This window comes from Polyodon spathula, chromosome 13 (genome assembly GCF_017654505.1).
Source record: "Polyodon spathula isolate WHYD16114869_AA chromosome 13, ASM1765450v1, whole genome shotgun sequence".
Lineage (NCBI taxonomy): Eukaryota > Metazoa > Chordata > Actinopteri > Acipenseriformes > Polyodontidae > Polyodon > Polyodon spathula.
In genome coordinates, this window is record NC_054546.1 from 15500919 (window position 1) to 15527259 (window position 26341).

At 36.7% G+C, this 26341-nt stretch overlaps 1 protein-coding gene across 2 annotated transcripts in view; it reads right to left on the bottom strand.

Annotated features, from left to right (window-relative positions):
- LOC121325733 (exocyst complex component 6) overlaps positions 1-12230 on the bottom strand; it is a 92237-nt gene extending 80007 nt beyond the window's left edge. The window contains exon 1 of one of the 2 annotated variants that reach the window (XM_041268644.1): positions 12091-12230. In XM_041268644.1, coding sequence (XP_041124578.1) covers positions 12091-12188 — 98 coding nt within the window. In that variant the 5' untranslated portion in view covers positions 12189-12230. The remainder of the gene's footprint in view (positions 1-12090) is intronic. The other variant, XM_041268643.1, reaches the window with a different exon arrangement.
- Between the last annotated feature and the right edge of the window lie 14111 nt (positions 12231-26341).

A 26341-nucleotide genomic window follows, 5' to 3' on the forward strand; every position in this document is an offset into this window, starting at 1 on the left:
CTCTGCTCAGGAACGCAAGCTGTTAATCAGCAGCCCCACATTTGCAATAGGTTTCCTCCTTCCTGTTTTTAGTTTGCAGACCAAAAGGATGTACCTTCCTGCCAACCCCCCTGCTGCTGTGGAATGAGATAAACCAGGGACCTAAGGGACCTGAAACAATACCATGTCTCATCAATGAATCTCACAAACTCTAGGCCAGATAGATAAACCGGTTCAAAGTCTGTATAGTGACTCTATAGTGACACCTCAACATGTCTATATTAAATTTAATTCTTGGACGCATCAAAAGTATGCATTTAATTGGATATGTTGCCTAATGTGTCAGCTGTACTCAAAGTACAGGTATTATTTTCACTATGAAAAAAGCTTACTACAGTACAGAACACCGACTGGCTAAACAACGTAACGAATCCCCCCCCCCCCCCCCCATTAGCATTTCTAAAATTAAAAAATAAAAAGTAATATAAAAGCACATTTTTTTTTTTTTTTTTTTGATGATCAGCTGAATATGTAAATACAGCAGCTTTCAAGACTGCAAAGGTAGAAATGGAAGCTAAGGCAGTTCACCTTTTTAAGATCCAGGAGAGGTTATCTAATTGATCTAAAGAGTGGCAGACCTAAACACCACAGTATTGATCCTGCAAAAAAAAAAAAAAAAAAAAAAAAAAGAGACTTTCAAGTACCAAGTTTGAGTAGCAAGGTTATTCAAATGAAACATTTCAAAGTGCATGCAAGCATCTTTAGTATATTTCTGTCTTTTTTAAAAAAAAAAAAAAAAAAAAAAGAAAAACACAATGGGGGTGTTTTCATGCGTGGTTATTTACACGTGATGTCGCAATGTGCATGCACGTTTGGGAGAACAATTCGACAGGATCCGGTTTGTGACCAGAGTAGGGCAGGGTAAATCTCATTTACTCGTGAGTATGATGTAAAACATGGGAAATACACACCCATTTTCACATGGAAATCCACATTTCACGTGAAAATGTCCACTGCTCCCAATCCAGACAGCCTTTGGAGCATACGTGGAAGCTGTCTTGCACAGATTTTTATACTCATACATCTCTGCTGGTTTACAGCCATGGTGATCCGCAGTACAGTGCCGATAGGAAGTATTCACCCCCATTGAACGTTTTCAGTTTGTTGTGTTACAACCTGAAATCTTGATGCATTTAAATGGGATTTTTTTTCCCTTTGATTTATGCAACCTACTCAACACTTTCAATGTGTGAAAAAATGGGGAGGGGGGACGGGGGGACAAATCAATTAAATAAAAACTGAAAAGTCTTTGTTATGTAAGTATTCACCCCCTTTGCTATGACACTCCTAAATAAGCTCAGGTGCAACCAACTGCCTTTAGAATTCACAAAATAAGTTAAATGGTGTGCAATAAAAGTGGTTCACATGATTTTAGATTAAATACACCTGTCTCTGTAAGGTCCCACAGTTGGGTAGTGCATTCAAAGCAAATATACTACCATAAAGAACAAGTAGCTTTCAAAATAAAGATGTGGAAAGGCACAGATTAGGGGAGTGATATAAAAATATTTCAAAGGCACTGAACATCCCTTGGAGCACAGTCAAGTTGATCATTAAGAAGAGGAAGGTATACAGCACCACCCAGAATCTGCTTAGAGCAGACCGTCCTCCCAAATGGAAAAGTGGCAAGAAGGAAGCAATTTCTGAAAAAACACCCATATAAAAATCCTGCTTGGAATTTGCAAAAAGGCATGTGGGAGACTCTGAAAAGATGTGGCAAAAGATTCTGTGGTCCGATGAAACATAAATTGAACTATTTGGCCTAAATGCAAAGCGCTATGTCTGGCGCATCATCCAGGTAACACCATCCCTACTGTGAAGCATGGTGGTCGCAGCATCATGCTATGGGGATGCTTTTCATCGGCATGGGAAGCTTGTCAGGGTAGAGGGCAAACTGGATGGAGCTAAATACAGGCAAATCCTTGAGGAAAACCTGCTTCAGTCTGCAAAAGATCTAAGACTGGGACGGGGATTCACCTTTCAGCAGGACAATGATCCCAAGCACACAGCCAAAGCGACATTGGAGTGGCTTAAAAACAAGAAAGTGAATGTCCTTGAGTGGCCCAGTCAAAGCCTGGACCTGAATCTGACTGAGAATCTGTGGCAAGACTTGAAGATTACTGTCCACCAACGATACCCATCTGACTAGACAGAGCTTGAACAATTTTGCCAAGAAGAATGTGGGAATATTGCACGATCCAGATGTGCAAACCTGGTAGAGACTTAACCCAAAAGACACAGCTGTAATTGTTGCCAAAGGTGGTGCTACCAAGTATTGACAGGGGGGTGAATACTTACCTAACCAAGACATTTCAGTTTTTTTTTTTTTCATTAACTGTTTCACAATAAAAATTCTCCTGCCTCTTCAAAGGGTTGAGTAGGTTGTGTAAATCAAAGGAAAAAAATCCAATTTAAATGCATCAAGATTTTAGGTTGTAACACATCAAACTGTGAATACGTCCAAGGGGGGTGAATACTTACTGTAGACACTGTAGCTGGGTTGGCCAGTTTCATTACATATCTCGGTGTTAAATATTTTCTTTTTTCTTTAATTAGTACGTCGTGTGCTAAATTAGTCAAAATATTATTCACTACTGACGATATGCCACCCCACCAATGGACATTTAAAAAACTATTTGGGCAAGAGCAGTAACACACATTACTAAACAACCAGGCAAAATCACAGCTTTTTTACATGAGCTTAACACTGTGCTTTAGAATTTGAATATGAATTTCCAGGCGAGATTCTCTCGCGTACCTGTTCTCTGCGCATGAAAACCACATTTTCCCGAGCTCTGTGAAAACAGCATAAGAATCAGCATTTCCGCAAGGAAAAAACGCAGCCTGTCACTGTGACCTGTTACTAAATATTTTACTGGTTAACACACAAAATTAACCTGTTATGCCCACTCTACACATACACGTATTCAAAATTACACATAGAAAAAATCCTTTCACATTCATAGTTTGAATTAAACATAAAGCAAAACAGTTAAATCGTTTGTTTTTAAACGTTATTGATATTTTAGCATACATTATCGCTAAACTGGTGACTTGGCATGTCATTTTGTGCCATGTGATAAACAACTTTCAGCTGAGTAATCAGTTTGCTGTCTGATGATTGACTTGCTTTATCACAGTGCTTTTTCATGGTAGCTTGCTGCTTCAGTGCAAGTATAGCTAAAATATGGTCAACGCCCTTGGTGTGTGCTGTCAGGGAAGAAACTTGCATATTAACCAAGCCTTTAGTAAATATATTTTTATGTGCAGCTTTTATGCAAAACTAGCAAAATATTTTGTCAGCGCTATCAACATTTTCGTGTCGTACCCACACAAAAAAATGTTCCCCACTCAGGGTTGCACGATCTCTTTATTTTCTTACTTGTTGAAGGCTTTGTAGTAGTTTCGATGTCTTCTGGCTCTTCAGGCACATCCAGTTCTGTTTCTTCACAAGCCGCTGTACTGAAGCAGCATTTTTTAAAGATGTCCCTATTAATCTCTGACTTGACATATCAGCTCACAACCATAGACATATGTTTATCCTTACAACTGGCAGAGTACGGGCTGACGTAAACAGGCATGCATGCGCCAAGACAGCAACTGCCTATGAGCGTGTTAAGAAGCGAGCCACTTAGAGTGAGAATTTTTTTGCTGTCTCTCACACACGGTCAACGAGCTTTTGAAACTGACTCTAACCGGTATTTACAGGTTAATGAAAATGCTGGAGAATGCTACACGTGGCTAACTTGCATATCGACCTCCTCCTTTCCCCTTCATTTGCATGGCGTCAGGTGAAAAGAGGTTATTCAAGTAAAATAAACTGAGCCAATGGAAACCTGAACTGTATAGGGCCATTTTTCATTTGGCTCGAGCACAATGTCTCGAGTAAAATGAGAACACTCATGGAAACTTCCCCTTTGTTAAGGATTTAAACAACACAGAGATTTACGTTCACCACCATTTGGATCAACTGCACAGACCCCAGTGTTTTATACACTTCAGATGTGCCAGGTACTGCATTCAGAAGTGACACTTTGTCAACACTGCGCTCCCATCAATTTTCTTTGGGTCCTGTTTATTATGTACTTCCTTCGTTTTGCCTTCCAAGCATTTAGCTTCAACTGAATGTTTACATTCCCAAAGGTGGGTTTCGCTGCCGTAAAAGCAGCTTGCCATTACAGGACATCACTCTACTACCCAACCCCTCCCCCAACAGCTCTCATATTCACTAGCATGTCATTGACCAATAATTCTTGTTGAAACCCACACATTTTATTGCAGTATTAAGTTACTAAATGTATTTTTCAATGTTAAGCCTTGCAGGCAGATATCAGATCACTCAGTCAGAATCAGTCTGGGGTTGCTTTGCGCAGAGATTTGGCATCATTTGTAGCAAGCATGCTCCCTTCAGACTGGCTAAAATTAACGGTGGAGGCGCCCCATAGGTTTCTTCAATTACCCTCTATAAAGGGTACAGAGCACAGAGCTTTAAGAATACAACAGATTGCCACACTCACAAAAAACACCTGAGTGCAAATGCCTGTTCATATTGAAAAATTACACTTAAGTGAGCATTCCTAAAACTAGTGTCACAAAAACCTCAATTTATCTTGTTTGATATGCATGATCAAACTTGACCTATAGCAGAGAAAGAGAAAAAGGCTGTGTACCTATGAAGCCAGTATCTAATCCGAAATGCAAAAACTCACATGACCCCAACCATCTCGAAGTCAAAGTGAAGCTTGCCATTTGATTTTGCCAGAGGAGTTTCTATAACCCTGAAAATATTAAATAGCAAGCTACAGTAATATGGCATAATAGATATTAGCAGTTGTAAAACCAGCAGCAGATATAGAAGCAACCTCTTTAACAAAAATAAAACTGAACCCATTAAAATGGTTTATAGCTAATCAAAAAACAAATCGTACCTCTGTGCACTTCCATTCACTTTGTAGAGCAAATGTGCTGTTTTGTAAGATGCACATGTTTAAGCAAATATCATCATATATACATGCTATAGAAATTATCTGGTTCTATATTAGGTTAAAGGCGGCACTCTGTTTGCATGCTAACTTTAAGGTAGTCTGTCAAAGACTGTCACCGGCTGAAAAGCATAACAATGATTCAAGGAGGTGGCTGGTTTTCCTGGTGACACGATAAAAAGGTGTTGAAGAGCCGGGGACAATCTCACCCTCAAGATGAAATAACCTTGGAAATGCAAGTCAACTTGACAACTTTTATAACAACAAGGCTCAAAGTTAACGTATATTTGGTAGCATTTTGCTACCCAAAATGCTTAATTTGCTACTAGTTTTTTTTTATGCAGTAGCATTTTTCTGATACCTTACGCTGCAGTTTATATGACCGACCCTGAGTGAACATAAATTACCGGTATTAGTTTTATAAACACGTACATTATCTTTCATAAAAGCTGGAAACCACTGCTAATACAGCTTCTCGATTTGTAGAGGACTGAGGTTTGTACCGTCCCATGTAGATACGTGGACTATGGAACAATGGTCAAAGGTGCTTTGGACTGTTGATGGATGGACAATGACACACCTGTACCTTCTGCCAGTTCTGTTGTTAATTCAACATCTGTCTTCTATCTTAACCTACTGGCAACTTAAACCTGTTCCCAGTGGGGGTTCAAATAATCGATGACAGGTTACGGCAAACCAATCTATTAAAATCTGTACCCATATGCATGGATCAGTTCTGCTGTCTGCAGCAAACTTGAGATTATTTTCTGTGCTCAACGCCAGCGTCTTGCAACAATCTGGGAACTATTTGTAATATCTGAAGTAAAAAAAAACAAAAAACAAAAAAAAAGTTTGTTTGTTTTACTGATTAACTGTACTGGTAAGTTTGCAACTTGCTTAGAATTTGAAAGTGTAACAATTTGTATTTTCACGAATACTGCAATGCCGGTTATTGTGATTATTATTGTTAATGTTATTCTACTGGCGATTGAGCAGTAGTTTATTATGTATCATGCATGTTGTTGAGCAAAGTGTATTTGATTTATGACGGTGCATTGCTGTATTTACATTAGGGCACATCCCTTAATGAAGGTTTTGTTATAATGAGGGTTTTGTTACAGCCTGTGTTTGGTAATCCTCCAAGAGAAGGGGTAATGCTAATGTTCAGTCTTTACTGGTAATGGTTAGGGAACTACTAGAGAATAATAATGACAATGATAATAACGTGTAAACAATAGAATAGTTTAACGATCGTGTTTGTAAACAAAGACGGTATTCGTGCAGGTTAAACAAATACATATAAATGAGAAGAAATGTGTAATGTAAAACATATGAATGTTTATTGTAAAAGTTTATTTTGTATTAAATTATTTCAGGTATAACCGGTTATTGAACAATTAAATTACTATTCAATGCAGTGTCTTTTGTTGCGTCAGGTTGCGTCATAACATCATTCTGTTTATGAAATTAACAGAATTGGAATATACAACGGGGTACTAAGCCATTCTCTGTGTCTGCTTGGTTTCTTGTCACAAACTGACAAAGAATGCTTTTAAAAAGAGTAAAGTAAATACTGGTCAAGGGGTTTATCATCACCATCGCTGAATAAATCCTTTGGCGGCAGGGATGTCTTTCAAGAGGGTACAAACCAGATGGTTTTGAATGTTTTGACACCTTGGACAGAAAACAATCACCTCATATATACAGCCGACAGGGGGGAATAAAAAGCGGACCAATTGAGAACACTGGGCCATCTCGGAACGAGAACAGCCAATGGGAAAAGACTCAGGCTCAGCCTCAAATAAACTATCCAATCACCGGGGTGAAGAGAGGAGTAGAAACAGACAGCACGACTTTCAATCGGGGCTCCTGACCCACAGAACAAGTGTTCACAATCTGAAGACCTGACGCCTGCGATCGGCTTAAACAGAGATACCGTTTTCGAAAACTCTGATACGGGATAACAACCCCAGTGTTTAACTTGGTGCTGGAGTTCGCAGCATAAGACGTCTAGAATCCTAAAAGTACTCGGAATCAAATATCTAACTTAGCCCCCCGACTGATCACAGGAGGAATAGTTGGACATATAATTTGAAGTTGACAGAGATAGAAACATATTCAGTCTTTTATTAAGTTGGCAGTGCCCTAGTTTCTGGTGGAATATCCCACACATAAACAGACGAAGAGTGCACATATTGGTGTAGAAATTTATGTTTCAGTGGAATAGCTAAATAGTTAATGACTCTTGTTTTTGCAAAAACATTTCTTTCGTCCCCTGGTGTGGAGACACAACGCGAGGAAGGCAGACCCCGGAACCTGGACCTTTCCTTGCCAGCAGGAGAGCCTTTAAACACCTATTTTGGATGACATACGGATCAGGTGAAAAGGAGCAAAAGTCTGTAGTGTTTTTATCCTCTTATGAACTCAAGAATATGCTGACCTTAAAGTAAAATTAACAGTTTTGTTTGAGGTAGAATGTAAGAAAAGTATTACTGCTTTCAATTCATGCTTTGAGTTAATGAACACTATAGTAATTGTTTTGTTGTATGTGACTCATACAAATTGATGTGGGTTTTACAAGGAAATTACCATTCTGCGTTTAAAGCTAGAATCCAAATCAGCTGTCTCGATATTAGATCATTCATAAGGTTGTCTGGACACAAAGAGTGTTTTTATCTCGCAAGAGTAAAAATTGACTTCTGACTCAAAACATATATATGAGACTGATTTAACGATGCTTTGACTATCAGATATTAACGAAAGTAAATATTTGTGTTACTAATTAACTGTCGTCTTAAATAACTGTCAGAAATGTGGTTGCAACCTCTAAAGGAATCTCCCATAGATTGCTCTGGATCTCTAATCAGCTATCGGGAGTGGGTGTCGTTTATACTTTCCTTTCTATACCGTTTAGTTTAGATAATTCTTCATTTCTGTATTACTTTAGCTTAGTTGTTGCACCTTTAATTTTGAATAAAACTGTTCCTTTGTATTCACTAGAAGTTGTGTCCAGTCTGATTATTTCAATAGACGTGGGTCCTACATGATTTTGAATTCAAACAAGGTATTATATGATTATAACTTAAGAGTCCAAATACAAATCTATCTTGAACACTCCTTAGGAGGAAACAGTAGTATTAGGTGGTCAGTCGTGAGCTTGTCTTGTGAATGTCAGTCCTTGCATGTACAACCTGTTAGTCATTTGCAATCTGAGTGAAATACCCATTAGTAAAATAAATATGTATACCTGTGAACACTAGCAAGTTGTTGTTTCCTGTGTTCTAAATACCTCTGTGTTCTTGAGAGAATAATGTGATTGTGGCTGGGGGTAAGCTCGGACCGTCACCCTGTTACACACCATAACATTAACTCAAAATAGTCATATATATATATATATATATATATATATATATATATATATATATATATATATATATATATATATATAATATATATCTATTATATATATATATATAAAATATATATATTTCATATCAAGGTTTACTGTACATATACTGCAGTTAAAGAAACATATGTTACAAATCAAGGATTACTGTACATTCCACTCTGACTGCAGGTTATTGTTCCATAAAAATAAAATAAAAGCATCAATAAATAAAATTTGCCACATTTTAGGGCTGCTTTTCAGTCACATATGTGAATGCGCAAAGGTGCCTTAAACCACAAATGTGAACTGGGTTGCAGACCTATATATGCAGCGGCCCTGAGCCATGAAAGTAGTGTGAACGGGGTCTATGTTTGTTTATTAACCAACTTGCTACCACAACCCACAGCAGCAGTTATCTGTCCTTCACCTCTAGTTTTAGTGATATCTAAATCTTTTACCATTCTGTTGATGCCGTATCATAACGATGCAACAGTTACAGGATATTAAACAATGAACCAGGTGCTACAATCCAACTGGGACCTGTAAATGTATTTCCGTTTGCCCAGTTAGCGTTTCATCACATTGTCAGTAATTCTGGGAAGCCGGTATGACAAATATTAAATAAATGTGTCTGACATGACAGAAATGGCATGAAGCCTATTTGATATTAATGTTTTAAGTTGATGAATTTACAAAAAAATATTAAGGGGCAATGTTCTCGCATGCTCAGTAGGTGGGTTTAAAAAATGTAATTGCCAGTAAATGCAGAGGATAAGGTTTTATGGAGCATTCATTCAAAACACTCCATCAAAAATAAACTTCTCTCTTCTTTTCTTGGTGGTAACTATGATCAACCTACAACTGCCAGGATAAGTCACAGCTGGATTTTATTAGAGTATTTTACAGCAATGGAGAATCAACCACCTACAGTATGAATGCTTAGCCCAGAGAAAACAAAAATAGGTTACTGATGCAATCCTGGGAGATTCCTTCGAGCTGTAAAATGCTCCAATATAACCCAGCTGTGGTTTATGTCGGCAGGGTACACTGTAGCCTTGAACACTTGCTGATTTCTAACTGCTCCATACCAGGAGTGGAAAATACACTAATTAGACACTCTATAGGCTCATGCAATCAGGTTTGTCTGTCAACAACAGTGAACTTCAAAAAATAAAAGTGAATGATTAAGTACACCTTGACTTACTTCAATCAGCCAGACTTGCAATGAGAAGTCATTCCAATAAGGGTCCAAGTCTAGGAGTCATTCTCTTACATTAGATGTACGAACTAAGTCGACAGTAAAAACATATCAGTCAACAGATTGGTAAGGAATTGTTTTTTCTACAGTGACTCAAACTGACAGAGGCGACTAACCTATGTCGACTGCATTCCTTCAACGGTAAGTGCAGCATAGCAAAGAGTGCAAAAGGCACCCAGCAGTTTTTTTTGCTTTGTTTACATAGTCAACAAGAACAAATTTCCATCCAAAGTCAAATAAAGTACACGTTAACTTGTGTGGATGTTTCATATGTGTAAATCTGACATCTACGAAGTGCAGGCAATACATATTAAATACTATTTACTGAAAATATTTTGTAATCTCTATTCTTTAATATCCTCTTCAGTGGCACTAGCACTTGGTAGACAGCTGACCTCTTAAGAGCTCAGTATCGCCACTGTCAATTCCTGTATCTATCAATCAAGCATGTAACAAATTAAGCCCACAGTGAAACCTGTAATAGGCTAAACTACTATGCAACACAAACTGTATTAAATCCCATTATAGGAAAACAACCACTCTCCTTAGAACATGATTATTCTAGCCTTTGATTTTCCTTTTTATTACAACAAGAACTTGCGTGAATGTCCACACCAAGTGTATATGACATATGTGCATCTACTATATCCCTGTGGCCTGGGATGTACACCCCACAGATGTCACAAAATCAACACATTATAGAGCATTCTGGAGCACTGTGTTTCAGTAAACAATACAAAAGTGTACTGAATTGCTCCCAGAGTGTCTGAGCCACAAGATAAATTGGGCAAATACGCAGCACTGGGTCATCATTCAAAACCACTGCATACAAAAAGCAAACTGACATTTAACAGCATGTCTGTGGAGCCTGTCTATAAAAATCAGGGCAGTCTTGTAATCATGACCTACTTCACAGATAGGAGGACACAAGTAACTTACTTTTCAGTAGACGGAATACAAAATCCTGACTGCTTACATAATTTTTTTTTTCCCCTCCCAGTCAAAAAGACTTAGGCTACACCTTTATTCACCATCTTTAAAACAACTATTTTTCTGTAATGTTTGAGATAGAAAACAATTATAGAAAAATACTTTAAGATGAAGCTTGCCTCCAGTTGTCATAATTACTGTATGTTGGCCATCAACCGTAGTCAGAAATCCAGACTCCTAGTTCGTACGGTTAACACACAACTAAAGCTAACTGATCCATAGTGTACACAGTAGCACTTGCGCCTGTAAACAACCCACTGTCACTTTTGTATAATGAAAATAAGGCTATTTCTTATTATATTTAATTACTCCCTTTACATTCACGATTAGAACCACAATTAATACCAAAACTCATTGTACTATGCCTGAAATTCCTACTTTGTATTTAATATAGGCTAATTTGCAATCCTTAAATCAAAATGGACCAAAATATAATTGTTTGATAATCTAGTTGTAATTGCATGCCAACTACTCTCTTCTCGAGTAATATAAATCTGTACTAGTCGATGTTTTGATACAAAGTTCCAGGAAGAAGAAAAAAAAAAAAAATCAGGGAGTTTGAATCTCTCTTAAATATTGATATTACTGCCATATGTTATTAAGGCTACACCCTTAGTAAAATAAAAACTGATGGTATTTTTGGTTATTTTTGCAATAATAATAATAATAATAATAATAATAATAATTATTATTATTATTATTATTATTATTATTATTATTATTATTTATAATAGCAAATACACACTCAGTTTCAGTAGTGAAATAACTATGGTACGTTTTTAAACCCTTGTTCTTTTTGTGATAAAGTTTTGAATTTCTAGTATTGTACACCTTAATCAGTAATCGCTTTCATGACAGCATCACCTTACTTACAATGGAACAACCTTGAGATGGTAAAACACCCAGCCACACCCACCGATAATACAATGACAGTTTCTGGAAGAAATACGCCTTAAGTGAACAGTGGAGGGTGTGCACTTTCATACGGTTAATGTCTTTATAACAGTTCAACTATGAATAAGATATGTTCTTTTGGTTTCAGTAAATAACCAACGAATTCCTGGCCCCTACACTGAATGCTAAAAAAAAAAAAAAAAGTCAATACGTGCCTATAGAATTTAAGGTAGTAATATATCGAACTCTGCGGTGAATATATTCGTATTCAAGAAATGCGTTTTAAGTGTGTTTTTAAAGTGTTTTATATGGTTATAAAAAACATGTTTATATGTGGTGTGTTTATCTTTGTATTATCGATATATTTCAAACTAGGAAGTAGCATTCGGGCTGCAGCGATACATCTACTGACTGGAACACCGTACTACCACACCATCACCTAACAAAGGCCTGTTGTAAGACATTTTTTCAAAGAGATAAACGAAAACCACAACAGCAATTTAACAAAGACGGGTCTCAGAATGTGTTTCTCTCCCTACCGAAGCGTGGGACCGACGCAGGCAGTGTCTGTGCTTTCAATTTCCTGCAGGATGCGTTCATGTTCGGTGAGAGACTCGAGGACTTCGCTCTCCGCCATGTTTGTTGTGTTCTCAGAGGCGAAGTGACTCTGCGGGGAATCAAGCTGTTGCCTTTCGCCGATAGGCGGGGTAAGCGAGCAAAAGCTGCACAGAACATTCTGCAGGTGTCTTTCAATATAGACAGACCTGAAAGCTGAGTGCTATATTGGCTAAAAAAAAAAACTATATTACTAGGGTACTAATAATGCAATACTACTACTATTAATAACAACGATATCTCTTTAGGTAGCTCAATATTAACAACGATATCTCTTTAGTTAGCTCATTAATAGTGTTCTGACTGGTTAAAATGACTGATTTCCAGTAATATGTAAGGTATAAGTCCGAGTATGGATTATTTATGTATTGGTGTGTTGCTGTATTAAAATCAACAAATACAACATATTATTGATATTACAGTCTGTTTATATTCTCTAACATCAGCTTAAATTACTAGCTGTATGGGGGGTAAATATAGCCTAATATTGTGTCTCCAAAAATGTTTCAGCGGCACCAAAATAAAGTTTTAAGTACACGAATAAATAGAAACCATGAATTCCCGCAAAGAAAGTGAAACCATGCAGGCCTTTTGCTCCGATCTCTGAGGAACGCCTGCATTCCGGCTATCAATGTTTAATCATTACTTCACGCAAGAGGCGTGTGTCGTCTTTAATCTAGAAACTACTCTAAAAATGTATTGAATTCAAACAGATTTGAAAAATGATAATAGTCATAAAATGCCGTAATCTATTGTATGGTTTCCAAACAACTTCATTTCCAGTCTCCAATCTTAAAGATGCTTACCTTAAAGTTGTTCCCAATGGAAGCTCCAGATACTCAAGTTCAGAAAAAATATTTCCATATATCAAATCTTCTCGATTTTGCTTATCCAAAACATTCGGTGGCGACAAACCCACTACATTTGCGCTGTCCATTGCTGAGTTTCAGATTAATGTATGTGCGCTTCAATCTAAACCTTAGTCTGCACCGTCAGCAAAACATCGGCTATAGCAAAACAAAGACCTTGTGATCACATACAGGACTTTGAGTCCAAGAAAGCTTAATTTATTGCGCTTTTTTTTGTTAAATATTGTCAGGATTAAAACTTTGAGAATTTCACTTTAAGGTTTTTGCACGAGAAGATCCCTTTCATTTAGGGTACAACTTTAAAACCTGACCAAAATTCAGAAGACAAAACATTAATGGTACCATTGGAAACGTCAGGTAAAGTGTCTAATATGGAAAATAAGGCTTTTTAGATACTGTTTGCACAAGCACTAGTTATTTGCATTTAATTTTATAATCAAAACAGTATACACGTTTTGTATATGACTATTGAACAAATAAGACTATACCTTTGCTTCTTTATAAACGTTTACAACAGCGAATGTACACAATTCCAGTTGTTCATGCTGTTTTCGCCATGGGTACGTGTTTACCATTATTTATTTATTTGTCGTTATTAACCATGTTCTTGCAGTAGGGCACGCTTTACCATAGCTCTCTGCAGGTCTTTATAATGCTTTCCCTATGGTCTATTACAATTTACTATACATAAATTATTCTTTCAGAAAGACTAGACCTACTACTTTAATGTTTAATGAACTTCGTCATTATTAATCCCTATATTTACTTCTTTTTTTCATTTTGAAAATCCACATCTCACACGGCTATTAGTTCTAATGATAAAAACTAAAAGTCGCTTGATAGGTTATACAAGGAAACAATTCTGGAGCACAAGAACACTTAGAAAGTTGATGGATTGTGAAAGACGAAGTATTTTGCTGACATTCTCTCGTTAAGTGCCGCTTATCTGGCGGATACAGCGCATGGGCTGACAATGAATCAGTTAAAACATCAACGAGAAACAAGAACAAAGCATGATCATCCACCATCGCTGTTCCAAAGCAGGCTGTCCCTGTTTACTGTTCAAATCTTATACCTTTAACCCTTAAGTTTTTGGCTTCTGCTAACATGATAAATCAAGTGTTTAAGACAATTAAATTAAATCTTATGCAACAACATATTTAAATATGTATTCATTGTAATGAATATTTGTGTAAAACAGGTGCATTTAAAGTATATTATCAACTATACTAACAGCTATAATAAAATACAATGTGTTTAAAAGCAGTTGCATAAACTTTATGTTAACATTTAAACATTTGATTTTACAGTATAGGGAGTTGGAAATTACACACCTGTCTACTTAATAATTGTGTATAGGTCTACAGTAAACAACTTGTCAAGCGAATACAGCATGGCAAATCTCTTCCATACAATTGCAAAATAAAATAGAAAATATCACGGAAATTAAAATATAAGTGGGCTATATTTGGTTTGATGGCAGATTGCAGGTAGTGAATATGTTTGACCTAGGTTATTTGGACCTCATTCATAGCGGGTATTTCTTACAGCTGGCAGCAGTTTTACAGGAGCACCAAGGCTAAACACTAATTATTTCCCTGTTATAGATGGTGTTCACTGCTGATTCATCAGCAAGGAAGTGACCTCTGCTAAACTGCAGGCTGCATGGGCGGGACGTTCTTCAGCACAGTTCTGGATAAAATAACCTCTAATTGTTTTATTGTTCTGAAATACACAGCTGGTAATCACTATGTTTCCTGTTTTTTGGAAAATGCAGAGCTTATTAAGACCATCCCAGACTTTCTATATTGGCGAGATACAAAAACACACACCACAGACCAATCAAAGCAAACTGGTACTTGGCAGTAAGATTCTATATAAGCCTATGCTATTAACATTGTCCACCAGTTGTCTCAAGAGTCTCTCCATTGTCCTGATAACATGGAAAACAAATGCATCCGTTTCATCGGGACACACACTCCCTCTTAACAGATGGCGTCCTTCAGTTAAAAAAATGCATTCACAAGTAGAAGCATAAAGTGGCCAGGTGACCTTACATACTCAAAAGAGTTATGCGTAGTTCATTACTGTTAACCATTTGGTGAACTTTAGTTCCATGTCAATAAGTATTACATAGCTATGCCCTGCATGAGTCTATCTATCATTAGACTGCCATTTGAGCTCATATTTCGTGGGTATGCCGAATATGTTTGAGACTTGGTGGTTTTCTACTTCAATTGGATTTTCAAAATCTCCTTTTTGTTTAACTACTCTAACCTGAAGACAGTCAAAGGAATTCTGACTAGAATGAAGTATTCATCGTTTATGAATTATACCGATGAGAATGTTGTACCTAATGACCGGTGACGATGCCCCAATTCACTGTTTAATTGCCTCCCATTAATGGTAAAGGCTATGTCGCTCAGAACACACATTACATTTATGGCGGTTTATGGCGATAGAAATGTGTAAAAAGCATTACACTGGATACATTGGGGATTACATTATGTTGCTCCTAAACCAGTAGATGTTCCTTCTATATTCTTTCAAACGTGCATCTGCTTTGCGAGAATATATTGTTGACCTTGCTGTTTGTGGTGGCACGGTTACGCGGTGGTCTTATTAAAATAGGTGCAATTGATTTACTTGTAAAGAACGTATTTTAAATGACATCCAAACTTTTTTTTTTTTTTTTTTTTTTTTTTTTTTAAATTGCTTTCATTTAGTACAGAACTTGGATGAAGAAATGCGATGTTTTCTTTGGAACATTATTTTTAAAATGAGTTTGCCAGAGTTCGTTGTTTTTGCACTGCCATTTATATTTATAGTGACAGAGTAGGTTTAGTATTAGGTACACAAATGTAAAAGTGCAACAAAAAAAAAAAAGCCAAAGAACATGCAGAAAAGTGAACAAATTCTAAATCAATGCACATCAATCAAATAACACACCTAAAAATAAACCAAGAAAAACTAAACAAAAATCACACCGATATAATAGTTTGCTGCGAATTTGGCAGGGGTGCAGTACCAGCCCCGACCACCAGGAGGTACAGCCTTCAAGAAGAACTGTAGTCAAATAAAAGTAGATTTAAACGGCACATACATACCACACACGAGTTTACAATATTTAGGTGGAAAATAAACAAGAAAAAAAAGTTAGAAGCACAATTTCAGTAAAATACAACAACAATCACACAATTCAATAGACTGAACTGTGGGAGGAATCGCAAGAACAGCGCAGTGGACTTTAAAATCAACCAGCAATTACAAAGGAAGTGTTAAAAAAAAACCTCTTGGTTTGTAAAGCATTTCACTGCCAACAAAACAACGCAAGGAGATTGTCTCACTATGACCAATCCCTTTTCTATACGGCCAGAAACCAAACAGAATCAATATTCTCTTTCCATTTACTTCAATACACGCCTCAATCTCGCTCGTCCTTGCTGTTCCTCTTTCACTAGGTTGCAGTCCCAAAAATCACTCTCAAGTCTCTCCAACAAAGCACCTATATAGCGAAAAGACAAACAAGGACATTATCTGCAAATTACATGATTTAAGATATAAACCAGATAATGTACGCTGTTAATTCTTTCTACTTAAACTGACTAAAAAGGTATCAGGTGCGTCACTTAGAAGCAATGACGTAACCGCAGCAGATGAAAGGTAAGCTACTTTAAAACACCATCAATCTATTCTAAATGACAACAGCATTCAGCTATTGCATAGTTAATTAAACAATACATTATCAACATCTTCAAAGTGCCATATGTGCAATCGTGGATTTCTTAAAGCAGTCCCAAAACTAGTTAAATATACAAAGTAGGGAATATATGACTACAATACACATCTGTTACCCAAGCAAATGAATAGTAAAAGAGAAATACTGTCATTAAAGTACAAAGCTGAAAGATATTTCAAAGAAACCCCCTTCCCAACCTAAAAACAATCAGACCAATAGCAGAGGCATAGATTGGTTGACAGTTATACAAAACTAATGACTGGATCCAACTCAAGTATTAGCTATTTATTTATTGCTACAGTAATTTTAGAAAATGGCTAACAATTGAATTTGAAAAGATAAAACTGACCATTTGAATGAACAATAGAATGAACATTCTCTAACATGTCGTGTTCTCAACACAACAGCTACATTTAAGTATAAAGCAACTAAATGTGATTTTAATGATGCTACTATAATTATTATCACGTTATGGATATGTATTTATTGTTGCACACTACCCTGAGTCAGGTAATACAAAGTGTGCATTAGTTCACAAATATATAGATATTTAGTTATAAAAAAATAGAATTGAGAATAGAATTATATAACGTATTACAGTTTTTTTTTTTTTTATGAGAGGAATACAACAAAGCATAAAACTAGCTTTTTTGATTGTTACAATTGTTATATTGCTCCCAGAAAAGTTGACCTAATTCTCTTTGTTTAAGAAGTCCTATATAAACGTGTGGTATTTATGCTACTAATTCTATAGCTACCACTTTTCCTTTCTTTAAAACATATACCATACCTGTTTAAAAAAGCACATTTTCAAAGAGCCAACGGACCTTTTGTTGTGATCAAAATCAAAACGCTAGACAGTTTTGATAGCCTAAGTTGGTTTAACGGGACAAGGCTGTTTCGTTTGCTGGTGTTTGCAGTGAATTGAGTTCAGAGTTGATTGTGTTCCCTGTCACTCAGGAGATTAGATAGTTTGGTTAGGCTCCTACTGGCAATGTGTAAGAGACTCTGTATTTATTGACCGTCTGGAATAAATATCAAAGCTTTCAAACATACCTGACCTGTAAATAAAGATCTTATTATTTTTGCTATCTCGGTATCTTGACTAGCACGCTGTTTGTATAATAACATTTTATTTTGATTGACTGCAGCTTCACTTTGGGGTAGCTTTACTATGTTTGCCCAGCAGGGGGCGCTTAGGGGGACGTGGTCTTCGTCAGTCTGTAAAAGTTGATATCTGAGAAATACTTTATTAACAATACTTCGACAACAACAACAACAACAACAACAACTACTACTACTACTACTACTACTACTACTACTACTACTACTACTACTAATAATAATAATAATAATAATAATAATAATAATAATAATAATTAAATAGGTTAAACTGAGTAACGTCAAGCACAGCGTAAGGGTACAGCTCAGAGAATCATGGTAAAGCATATTAAAGTGAAATTTCTATCATTAGAGTCCTGGATATGAAATGCCAACTAAGTATGTACAGTTGTGACCTTGTATATATTATAGATGTCGAGGAGACTCTTTGCATAACAAACAATCGAGTGTGTGTTTCATACCGCAGGTGTCATTATTATTATTGTTGCGTTAGTAGTCGTCGTAGTCGTAGTGGTAATAGTGGTGGTAGTAATGAGAATACAAATAAGCAATGTATTTTGGTTAATGAATAGAGTATCATCCGTAAAAAAAAATGGTAATGAGTCTATCTAACCCTAACCCTAACACTCAATGGTAATATATATGTATATAATAATCCCTTATAAAAGAATAGTACAGTGTTATAAAGCACAGCGAAAGCATGGTAAAGCATATTTAAAAAAGCATGGCAAGCTATGGTAAATGCAGTATAACTATGGGAAAGGCATAGTAAAACTGCAAAAATACCATGCACAAATACTGGTAAAGTTTTCAAAAGGACACTAAGAAGACAATAAGATAGGTTCCAAACATTGATCAACATTTGAAGCGTCTGTTAGTATTGTTATATCACAATTATAGGCCAATGGCTTCTTTAGGCCTGCCAGTTCAGGTTAGATTTCAAGAAACAAACTAGGACACAGTGTCTATTTGTTATTTCAAATCCCCTTCTCCACTAACAAAAGACATCAAAGAATTTCAAGCCCTGAAAGGTTTTTATATGGTTTTTGTCATGTGTGTCAAACGGCAGGGTAATAAAAAGGTACTTCAAGTACTTTTAATGCTCCTTCTCTGATTAATTGCGACACAGTAAAAGGACTCTCTGCAGAGCAAACCGTTTTATCCACTATAAAGTGGCGTTTAAAAGAGGAGGGGAAGAAAGCCTAAAAAAACAGTCGTACATAAAAAACAGATTTCAATCATTAATTAGTCTGGTAATAGCAAAGGGAGTCTAATCCAAATATTGAACTCAGAAATAATCTCAGCATTTAGGATGATCAGAAGGAAATTTACGGAGCTCTCTGTGAGTTGCTGTACAATGCTGTTCTTGTGTTCTGACTTTTCAGACAGCTCTTTATTGGCAATAGGACTACATTTTCAACATAAATAAGTTTTGCCCTGTTAGAACAGGGAGAAATGTTTGACTTGTGTGAGTAATGGTAATTGGTTACTGTTGTGCCAAGCTCATGGATTACCTCACCAAGGAAAAGAATAATGGATTACAAATTAAAGTAATTTACACTAAGAAAGAAGAACCGTGTTTTGTCAAATAAATGTATCTATTTAAAAAGAGATAATTAATTTAAAGCACTAATTGAATAAGAAGAGTAAGCATATACAGGGATTGGACAACAACAAAAAATAACTGAATACACTGCAATGCAAGTTGCATGCCACACATGTAATCTGTAATATATAAAAGCTGCATATCCCTGCTGCAATTACAGATTGTAGGTGCTCGGAGGGCAGATGCTTCCGTATCCAAATTATGTTTCACAAGGAACCTCATAAAAACTGGGGAACGGACTTTGCTTAACATTTCCAATGCCAACTTCCCTGAAGGAATTAGAGGTAGTAATAATTGAAGAATAGTCACATACCATTGTGAAAAACTACAACACCATGCAATCTAAATCATTACTTAATCTTCAATAGATTACTTACTAGAAAATGGTTCAAAATATTTAGCATGTGAATCACTCACCCTAGTACCCCCATAACCTGACCTTCTTTGCTTATTGCTTGCACTTAGAATTTTGAGGAATTTTATGAATTGCAGTCTATGGTCAATGCCAGCAGAATCACTAAAGGGAAATCGACAACAAGTTTTTCCTATCATAGTACTAAAAAAAACTGGAGTGCTTGAAATCTGTAATGCTTGAGTACTTGAATCCTTCCTTCCTGGATGCCACTGGTGGCCTGTGACAAAGTGCCCGCCCCCGTGTGTATTTTCTGTATATGTTGTGTGTGGTGTGTTGAATGTTGGTGTATAGGCATTGGTACACGGGATATAAACGGGTCTGTGTTTCTCGTGTGTTTAAAAATGTATAATTGTATTTAGGCACGGGATTGTACAGCACTTCACGTGCAAGTAAAAAGTAATATGTGAGCATGGGGAATTGCACTTTATTAATTCACGTGCAGTTGTACCGCAACTCCAATTGAATGATTGATTAGAAGTCGAATCTCGGTACAACTGCATAAAAACAGCATGTTTTCACCCACTCTGGGTTGTGTGTTCGGTGAGTGGAGAACGGTATAGGAGATGGAGGTAATAATTGTAAAAATAATAAGTAGTTAAATCTGCTCACAGTGTTTTGTCTGTATAGTTCGTTTTGTTTGTCTTTTTATTTTGGCGACGAGTGCCGTGTCCTGTGTCTTGTTTGTCTTTGCAACCTTTTATTTTCTGCTTGTATAATTTATTAAATGCTGAGTGAAAGCATTCCCTCAGCTCCACCAAACTCCATATACCTCTCTGTCGTTTATTTCCTGGATCTGGTCTGACGCCACCCACTCCAGCCGTCTTTGTGACATGGCCCTACAGCCTTTTGACACAACTATAGTAGGTGTTTTCTTTTAGACCAACTTATGGACATCGAATGAATACTTATGACTATTTGTACCTCAACTGAACATACAAATAAATAATTCAAATGTGCACATCAGAACAAGAAAATAATATTCTCTGACCAATTCAATTGTATTACTTATAATGGTCAACATTAAACACTTCCTCTCATTATAGCACTGGGGGCCCTGCCTACAGAGAAAATACGAGTTCAAAAGGAGCCTAGTGTGATTTTACGTTTCAAGAAATAAAGTTTTGTTTCCTCTTTCCTGGACAACCCAGTATATTTAACCTGGGTTGATATTTTTTATTTAAGTTTTTAGTGGTTTTATAGAAGGCCTTATTTATTCTGTCCTTTGCCTGTAACAAGGCTTAAGAGCCTCTATTTCAATTGTTTGCTCAACAGAAACAGAAACATTTTTTTTCTGCCAACTAAATACAAATAATGATTCAGAACCCACTGACAAACTTTTTTTTTTTTTTTTATCACCGTCTGTCTGAAAGCTAAATTGTTGAAAAATGTTGTGAATGGCTCCAACTGTGCCAACTGGTGATTTACTAGTTAATCGCGAAAGGAGAAGTGAAACTCAACTGCTGAAATTGTACAAAGTGTTCGAAACCAATGCTCCAGTAAAGCCAACAGACAGATCTGCCATCTTCAGATATGTTTTGTTTTTGTACAAGAGAAGACATGCAATAAAATGATAGCAAATCCTAAGGGCCCATTCTTTTGATGAGGTGGGTGCACAAAGGGCTCTGTCTTAATCCAATCTGATCAGATGATGAAGCCATAAACAAACTACCACTGTGAGAAAGTGATAAACAGAACTTCCTCCAGCATGCTGCCTCAGATAACACTTTCCATCGGCTGCAAAAAAAAAAGTCAAGGTCGCTAAAGAAATAAATACAAAAGGCACTTTGAAAATACAACACCTGCAAAACAGAGAAGTTTTAAGAAATACTGTGTATTGCAAAATGCTTAGATAAACAATGCACATCACCCTAATGGTTTAATACATTTTAAAACCATTTTACAGACTATTGGAGTGTCAGTCTCACTCCAATAGTCTACTAGATGAGTAGTAGACTATGGCACAGACAGCATAGGAAGTTATTACTGTAAACACCAGGAATAATCTATAACAGTGTAGTTTAAAAATGTTCATATCAAGAACTGAAGTAATGAATATATATGAAAAGCAAGCAGCATTGTGTACTGTATCTGGATCTAAAATGAAGCAAATCAGTCACAAGAAATAACCATTTCAGGTTTGAAGTAAGGTATTTGATAAACAGACAAACACCGTGTTAAATCATCAGGTTGCATAGATGGAATTAAGTTTACAGTTGGTATGCAGACAGACAATGCTGTTTGTAATTGTTCTAATTGCAGAAGAACATTCCATAAGAACATAAGAAAATTTACAAACAAAAGGAGGCTATTTAGCTTATCAATGCTCATCTGGTTCCTAGTAACTGATTGATCTAAAATCTTTGCTAAGTTGGGTCTTAAAGGATCTAACCAATTTTACCTCAACAACATGACCAGGTAGCCCATTCCATATCCTCACCACTTTCAGTGTGAAGAAGTATCTTCTCTACCTCTGCCCTAAACTCAACTTCATTTCAACTGTGTCCACTGGTCCTGGTTTCTGTACTGCACTTAAAGTTTGGTTAGATTGAACAATGTCAACTCCTTTTATGATTTTAAAGACTTATCCTCTCTAATTCTTCTTTGTTCCGGGCTAAATAGATGCAGTCAATGTCAATCTATCTTCATAGCTCATTCCTTTAAGCCCTAGGATTAGTCTGGTTGCTCTTTGTTGGACTCTCTCTAGGGGTTCAATATACTTTTGATGCTGTGGGGAGCAGAATTGGACATAGTATTCCAAATGTGATTGCAACAGTGCTTTTTATAAGAAGTTATTCAGCAAAAAACATATACACACATGTATTTCTTTATATCGCACCTTTCATAGTGGGTCATCATCACAAAGCACTTTACAAGATAAGGGTGTGTGAACTATACATCAGCTGCAGAGTCAATTACAGCAACATCTCACCTGAAAGACAGAGCACAAGGAGGTTAAGTGACTTGCTCATGGCCACACAATGAGTCAGTGGTTGAGTTGGGATTTCAACCAGGGAGCTCCGGGTTACAAGCTCAGTTCTTTAACCACTGGACCACACAGCCTCCTTATGCATTTATTAATGTATTACCTTGGCTCAAAATGGTCCTTTATCTATAGTGCTGTCCTTAGATACGGTTAACCGCAAAATGACCATGCACAATTACCAATTTTAAGTTTTAGAAGGAAATAGCTATGAAAAGGGCTTTTTGCACACAAACCAATCTTTGTTTGTTGGGACAAAACCTTGAGTGATGTGAGTCAACAGGGTGAAAAGTTTACTGTGAGTCCTTCACTTAAGGTGTTATTTGAAAACTGCTAAAGTATTTGTGAAGCACTTGACAGTAGAAATGCATGAATGGATCCGTGACCAACAAGCCCACTGGTCTTAAAAGCTAGGAAGGCTTGTTTTGAATATAGATCCCTCAGTTGATGCAACTGAGACAGGGATTAGACCTGGTTATTTTAAAGAAGCAACACCGGCTTTGTTCACTCAACATTCGGACAGAAGAAAGCATCACTTAGACTTCAAGCTTTTCATTTTTACTTGACTTTCTTTTTCTTTTTTAACATTTCATCTTTCAAAGAATCGATGGACATGGCTTCAAGTGGGTACAAACTTTGCAGCCATGTTTTTCTGAATAATATAAATCAGGCTTAGGTGAAGAATCCCATGGATGGAAATAAGACTAATTGCATAGCGGTTTAATCCATCCCTGGTTTTGCTAGAAGTTTAATGAGACACACTTGAACGTGCTACCTACACACTGTGGCTAATCAAGCTCATAGTAAAACCTGGAATGGGTGAAACTGCTATGCAGGAGCAATTGTGAGGCCTGTGATTACTGTAGTAAATGTGTATTTTTTTCCATTATTATTCTACATACATTAGGTTTTACCACCAAATATTCTTCAATGGCAATGCAATGGTAGCAAGTAGCAAGTAGCAATGGTACCAATTCTGCTACAAAGGTACAAGGCCGTGACCAGCAGTAGAAAGATGCTTTGGTGATAACATTTCCATATTTTGACATTTAGAATGTTTTTTTTTTGTTTGTTTTTGTTTTAGGGATTTTACTAGGTCCGTGGGCCACTTTGCTTTCAAATTACCTCGAAGCCTATCTCTTCTCATTAGACAATAAACTTTTCTTGTGAGGCTGCTGTGGCCTGGCCCATATCTTTCACAGTGTATGCTAATCACCCTTCTGCAGCAGACGAAGGACAGAAGGGTGCATAACAGTATAGATCCCTGTGTGTTAGATTTCAGAGAAGAAGCACATGCATTCGTTTAATTAACAGCCAAACAGTGTGGAGGTGTGGGCATTTTTGGTGGTAAAGCTGTTATATACTTGAAGGTGAAATAGCTTCCGGTCAACGTATCCATTTCAATGTATTTTCACGACAAACTTCTGTGAACAACTGATACCAGCTGTAATCAGAGCAATCAAAACAGATCGCAGCAGATGACTGAAATTAACTGTTTCCTCCGAACTGTTACAGTGATAACAAATTGCTTAACTGAATTACCCCGCCTTTATCTTTCCCTTGGGGCTACCACTCCCAAAATGAACCAAAGAGAAGCGCCCGCTACTCAAATGCAATAGCCCATTCCGTTCCATCAGCTCATTTAGGAAATAACAAATACTGCACACTAGAGTCCGGATACTGTTTCACATACTGATATCAAACCATGATGCATTACAACTGCATATTGGTTCTTACCATTGTTATACCAAAAATAGGAAAATGTGACCATTGTGGTACCAGTCTACCAATGACATTTCCATCCCATTGCAGCTGCTCTATGCTTGCGATACAGTTAACCCTCAGTAAGCGGAGTACCATGGCATTGCCACTGTAGTGTCATTGGTGCATTTTTACTCAAGATAATTTGGTAAGTGAAGGCACGTTATGTATTATAAGTATGACAGATGGATTCCCAGCGATTACCTGAAGTGGATTCTGCCTGGCACATAATCCAATATCATAATGTTTCATTTAATTTGTGACTAGACAATTGATTTAACTGTATACATGAGAGCTTACTAACAGTGTCAGGGTGCAGCACTCAAAAGAGGTCCCCCTCCTCTCATTTATTGTTCTCCTATACAACTTTTTCGTGCAAGAGGTTAAAATCAAAGGAAGGGACCCTTTTAGGTGCTGCACCATGACACACGCTAGTAAGCTGTTTGCAATATGAAATTAATTGCTTTATCAATCAAGCACTTTTGCATGAAACAAATCTTATCTTTGGACAGAACAGACCATGAGGTGTTTACTGGGAGAAAAAAGTATCTGCAAATTTTATTTCAATTGAGTAGGTGGGGCTTTGAAAAGTCACATTGTCACATTATTTGATTGGAATGAAAAAGGCAGTTCTGTCCTGGGAAAGAAGCTCAAAGCCAGGTTACAGCAGATTGTGAAAAAATATATAATTACTCAATATTGGAGCAACAGAACCCAGATATATCTGTAATATTTTCCATGTGAGAGATGTAAATGAGATAGCTAGATCAGTGTTTTGAATTAACAGTCAGCAGTACCGCAGTTTCTTCATTGCGATTGTGATCTTTCCGAGATGCTCATATTGCTGAGGTATGTACCAGAAGGCGCAAAGATAAAGCGGAATGAAGGAAGCAGGGCGATGTGTCTGAGTGGATAAAAAAGCATTTTGGTTTCAGGGTGAATCAGCAGTTTGGTTCCTCACAACTGAAGAAAGATCTCCTCAGGGATTACACCATGCAAACCTTGCAGCAACTCAAGCACTGGTTTAATCCTCAGCTAAGAATACTGAGTTTCGATGCCCACTAGAAACCACAGGGGAGTTTTTAGGTGTTGTTTTCTGAAAGGGGTAAAAATAGTTAAGGTTTTCAAAACATTTGGTAACACTTGACATTAAGTGTCTCTTATTAATGTGTGTTTAGTTTTTTTTTTTTTCTCCACATAATTACAATGTTATAATGCATTTATAAACCCTGTTTTGGATTTATTAACTCCAAGTCTTAAAAATAATTGGAACGAGGTTCAATCTGTTTTAAAGACACTTTTAAAGATGTTACTGTAGTAATGATTAGCAAATGAGATTAGGTTTTATTTAGTTTTATTACATTTTTTCAGTTTATAAATAGGTTATATATTTGGTTACAATTAACACAAAATGAACAAAATGAATGTGTCTTTAAGAGTTCATGACTCCCGTTTTCCCCATACTGGCATTACACTAGCACTTGCATTCTTGTTGGAAGGCTGAACACAAACTGACTCTTAGCTATGACTCCTGAATAGTGTTAGAAAGGGGAACAGTGTGGTTGTTTCTGTTTTGTATAGTTCTCTATTGTTGTTTCAGCATAGATAATTATTTAGCAAGCTGACTAGCTAATGCACTGTTACAATCATACTGAACTACTTATGCAAGGACTCCTGAACCAT